The following is a 5170-nucleotide window of genomic DNA, read 5'->3' as shown; positions in this document are numbered from 1 at the left end:
ACATACATACATACATACATACATACATACATACATACATACATACATACATACACGCTCACCCATACGCGTACGCACACACATAGACAAACACATACACACAATACACACACGCACACACACATAATATACACATTTTAATAAAGTGAGTTTATGTGTGTGTATGTGTGTGTATGTGTGTGTGTATGTGTGTGCGTGAGTGTATGTGTGTTTGTGTGGTTGTGAAAAGCCTACAACCTATGTATTTCAGTCTTGCTCCACATAATATTTTCTACTTTTTCAAGTGGCACGTTGGTTTGCCTAATAATTATTTTCCTGTTATTTTTCTATGATTGAATGTCGTCCTATCTCGTTATAATTAAATGTATGTGTGGCAGGAGCTGTGTATATGCTTCTGACAATAAATGCCTCATTTCCCTTCATTCTCTTTGTCGTTACCTCCCCTTATTAAAAATAACAAACTCTGCCTTTGCATGTTCGTAATCCCTTCACAAGATTCATTAACCGCTGGATCATAAAAAATGATGTGTCTGTTAACATGTTTGTTTATACACTGCTCTTTGAAACAACCCCAAGTTTTCTCGTATCTTTGTTAGCTGTTTTGCTTCGATTAGGTACAGACCTGATCTTTCTTTTAAGAAGACGACCCCCCCCCCCCCAAACATCCCCAACATCCCCCTACCCATCTCATCCCCCAATTAGCGTCAGGTTGAAAGGAGAGTTTTCGCACAAAGAAAAGAGGACAGTTCTATACCACCAGATAAAAAAGCAGCAGAGAAGCAACATTGGAGGGGGAGAGGGGCGGGGATGTGAACGTGTGAGCGCGAAATGTAAAGAAAGGGATAAAGAGAAAGAGTTTGAAAGTGGAAGAGAGGGAGGAGGAGGGAACAAATTATATGTTGCGAGGAAGTTAGCTTAGCCCATTGGCAAACACTGCTTCCACGCGGATTACAATACCTTTCGGGAGTTTCATGAGACCACATTAAACAGAAGAAGTTGATCTAATATTAAAGAATAGGCGGAGGGGGTTACGAGGTGCAGTTCCACAGCTCGGGTGGCACCGAGGCGTCACATTGGCCAGCATGTCGCTAGGGGAGCAAACGTCTTAATTATGTCAGTGAGGAGGGTGCTGTTGAATTGAAGACTGCGGCGAGTGTGATTGCTTTTTATGTCTTCAAAGGAAGTAAGTGCATTGCTTTCAAATATTATGTTTCTGTTCAACTCCATCTTCTTCAGTCCATCTCCCGACGGGAATTTTAGAAGTTTGATAGTCCTGACCCTTGTATTCAAGTCATCTCTTTTTAAGTTCGGCCAGTTTGGTTTAATACCGTACAAATGCCTCTCTCTCTATAGGACAGACTTCCTTAAGTGTTAGCAATTGGTCAGTAGATCTGTGATTTCACCGTGAAATATTTACAGATTCAGTTTCAGATATATTCTTGCAACAAAAAAGGATACATGCTTCTAATCCATATCAAGGAAAATAGAGGTTAATAATTTTCGATTCGCTTGTCATCAGAAGTGATCAATAACAAGAAACTGTTTTGTTCAGTTTGTTCATACCTATCCAATAACTCACATGTACGCCTTGAAAGGAATTCCGGGAAGACGTCCTAATAACCTTTATCATTCTCAAAAATCACGTTAAATATGAGATTCGCCAATCCTTAAAAGGTGTCCTTAACAATGGCTACAAGAAAGAACTTGGAGATCTTACGATGGTTTCAGTTTTGAGCAAACCTATTAATCTATAACTACTGACTTTTAACATTTTTTTCCAGTCACAGGATCGCTATTGCTAAATGTCTTAAGGTAACTGGGCCAAAAACGTGGTCTGTGTTCATGGTCACGGTCAAAACCATTTGAGAAATTCAGAATTTAAACTGCTGAAATCGTGGATAGTTTCAAGCAAATAGAAGAGACCCATTAGTTTGTTCGGTACTCATCTCTCTACCAAATAGAAAGGTCAAAGGTGGAGATTTTGTCAATGCCACGTGAGATCACATTATAGAGCACCGACAGCAATGATTGTTCATACCCTGCAATGGCATCTAAGTTTAAGCATGGTATCTTTGAAAGAAGTATACATTGTTCGTGTGTTTAGGCTTACGATACAATCATTTTAAAAATGCTTTTGCTCTCTGTTTTCTCTTTTTTCAAATTAGATGCTATGTTTACATTTTGTGTTCCTTTTAATTAAGAGAATGACATTCTTTAGGTTAGAGAGGAATGAAGGCACTTAAATGAAAAGAAAGAAACAGGCAAATAAAAAAGGCACAAAGGGAAATTAATGCCATTTTATTTGTCCCGTAGAGAATATATTTCATTTACAATATTTTTTAACGAACTCTTTTCGGGCCTTTGGACCTATGAGACAAAGTGTGTCTGTGGGGATTTTTATGCTGTTGGGGTGAAGTTGCTCTTGGACATGTTGTAAGTCGCAGTTTTATGTCTTGCGAGATTCGAGCGGTTTTCGTTGTCTATTTATTACAGACTCGCCCCCTCCCTTTTCTCTCATTCTCAAACCATCTGTCTTATTGAGAACGTATGAACTTAGCCGTTGAAGCCGCTTTCTTTACTTTTGCTTTAATCCCTCATCCTTACATCTTTTTATATGAAAAAAATAGCGTGAAATGTATCAAGACAGAATCAGTTATATTCCTTTGTTTCTTAAATTCTGTACAAACGCATCTATTCTGTTGTAACTGGTTTTGAGGAAGAAGTATAGCGTCAGCAACGCCAAGCCAGACATGAACTTCCAATTAAATTGCAAGAACGATGAACAAGCGAGAACGGGAATAGGAGAAGGTAGGTGGAGAGAAGGTGATCGAGACACACACACACACGGAGAAAGAGAGAGAGAGAGAGAGAGAGAGAGAGAGAGAGAGAGAGAGAGAGAGAGAGAGAGAGAAAGAGGGGGGGTGAGAGAGAGAGAGAGAGAGAGAGAGAGAGAGAGAGAGAGAGAGAGAGAGAGAGAGAGAGAGAGAGAAAAAGGTGAGGGATGATAAAGAATAGAAAAGAAGAGAAAAAAATGGGAGGGATGGGGGGAATTATGGAAAACTGGCAAACTGGCCTATGGCCAGCTAACCATGCTTCAGACGCTGCAATTAGACGAACATCGTTCGAGAACATAATAGAAATTCCCGCCCACCCGCACGTATAACAATTATAGCCTAATTGACTCTTTCATTTTTCTATTTAAATTTCTGAGCATGCTGGCGAAGCCCCTCACTTCTAGATTGAAATAACCGAGCCATGGTCTACATATTGGCTTCTATTCAGATACAAGTCTTGGCTTCAATCGGCTTTACCTGCACTCTGAACTTTTAAGGTTGACAATAAATGTTGCTGGGTATAGGGGGCGCTCGTGCCTGGAAGTACATTTTGTTAATTGAAAACACAGACTTAAAAGTGACTTGAACGAAAGATTTTTTTTAATTCTTAAAAGTGGATCCAGTGTATACCTGTGTCATTGGTTATTTCAGAACTACGAGCGTCTGTGTTTTTTTCGGTTAAATTACTGTCTTCTAAATTTCGAAGAAACCAGGGGCTCCTCATTGTTTTTGCTGAAAGTGGATGAGATCGAACTATCTCTGCACGCACCGAACTGAAATTTCGGGACTTCAGTCGTTATACAGCGTTTACGATTGGCTCAAGAAAACCACGTGACGTGGTGAACTACATTCGATTCCAGTCCAGTTTAGACCAAACGAAGAAGGAACTGTGGAGTAAGAAGTGTTGAGGAAGATAAAAGCTTGGTGCACTTGTTAAGCATCTGATCAGACATAAGAGAAATGAGATACGGTGAGTTGACTTCGATGTCTGACTGTAGGGTCTTTACAAGTTTTGCGAGCACGTACTGAATTATGGACTGTTGTATTTTAGCTTCATGGTTGCATTTCTAGTGTGATATCTGCAGATACCAAAATGCAATAATAGTGAATCAAATTTGAATGTTGAAATTTTTTTTAAAACATCTTAAAGGCCTTCTGAAATTAGAGATCATTTGAATTGTTATTCCTCACGAAATCGTGCGTCAGATGTTTGTCCGACTAGAAAGTAATGTTCGGTTGTGTTTGTCGATTTTTGCGCCGCACCCCTTTACGCTTACTGTTTAAAAAAATGTCCATACCATCCCACCCAAACCCCCACTCAGCTTTATATTGCAAGTGTAATGAGGGATATACATGCATAATGTGTCTCGTAATGTTCTATCATGTCGTAAAAACAACCTTTAAATATTTTTGTTTGAATAAAGAAATTAAACTTTTCGTAATGTTTGGGGGGTTTTTCCATTCCTGGAACAGCCGTATGGCACCAAGTTTGTTTTTTTTTACTTCGGAGTGCTCGATGTTCTTGTTTAATTTTTCTTATAACGTGAATCCACAGTTTTGTTCAGACGGTAATGAAATTCTGTTCTCCAAATTAAAGTAGACACGTGCGAAGCTAACTGTTTGACATAAAAGGTGGGGACAAAGGGGCAGAGGAAGGCAGATGAAAAGGAGGAAGACTAAATGTGGGCCATCAGTTTGTCAATACGTTTAGTGGGAAGTATTTCTCGTGTAAAATTTCGAATTTTAGGAAGCAAATTGAGGGGTAATTTACTGTCTAGGGAATTCAAGGTTAATGTCGAGAGTCAATTTAGGATTAATTTGGTGCGACAGGTTAAGTCTTGCTGTGAACTCCTGAGCTGGAATTTGAAAAATAATGAATGTCCGGGTATGGGACGGGTTGAAATTTGGGGTCCTCGTTTGTGTGTTGTGAAATTAAAGAAGTTAAACGAAATTAGGCAGAGGAGACGCGTAAGAAATGTTAATGGAAAAGTGAAACCTACAAACTGGCATGGAAAACGAGGAAAAGAAAGGAAACATGAGTCTTGTTCGATAACAGTTTCATTCCAATACGAGTACAAGCAAAATGTCACAACATTTTTTTCCAAATGTTTATTTGCTACTATTTTTCGAAAGCAAAGTTTAGGCAGCTCGTCGGTACAATGAATCGTTAACACGACAACTGGCTAGACAAAGTCGGCCCACTCATGTACGTTCAAACAGACAACAACAAAAACGCATTTGCCCTACCTGTAAATCGATGCAGGAGCGCAAACGCAGTAATTATCTTTTTCCGTAATCCTCTTTGCTAATCTTCTTCAACGTAAGATACCCCCCCC

At 39.3% G+C, this 5170-nt stretch overlaps 1 protein-coding gene across 1 annotated transcript in view; it reads left to right on the top strand.

The window, feature by feature from the left end:
• Window positions 1-2883: 2883 nt before the first annotated feature.
• LOC101853374 (electrogenic sodium bicarbonate cotransporter 1) overlaps window positions 2884-5170 on the top strand; it is a gene marked incomplete in the record, with an annotated part of 58592 nt that continues 56305 nt past the window's right edge. The window contains 1 exon segment of the mRNA XM_005093943.3: window positions 2884-3804. Coding sequence (XP_005094000.2) covers window positions 3795-3804 — 10 coding nt within the window.

Source organism: Aplysia californica, unplaced genomic scaffold (genome assembly GCF_000002075.1).
Source record: "Aplysia californica isolate F4 #8 unplaced genomic scaffold, AplCal3.0 scaffold00072, whole genome shotgun sequence".
Classification (NCBI taxonomy): domain Eukaryota; kingdom Metazoa; phylum Mollusca; class Gastropoda; order Aplysiida; family Aplysiidae; genus Aplysia; species Aplysia californica.
The sequence above is the reverse complement of the archived record's forward strand: the minus strand, read 5'-3'. Positions and strand labels throughout refer to the sequence as shown.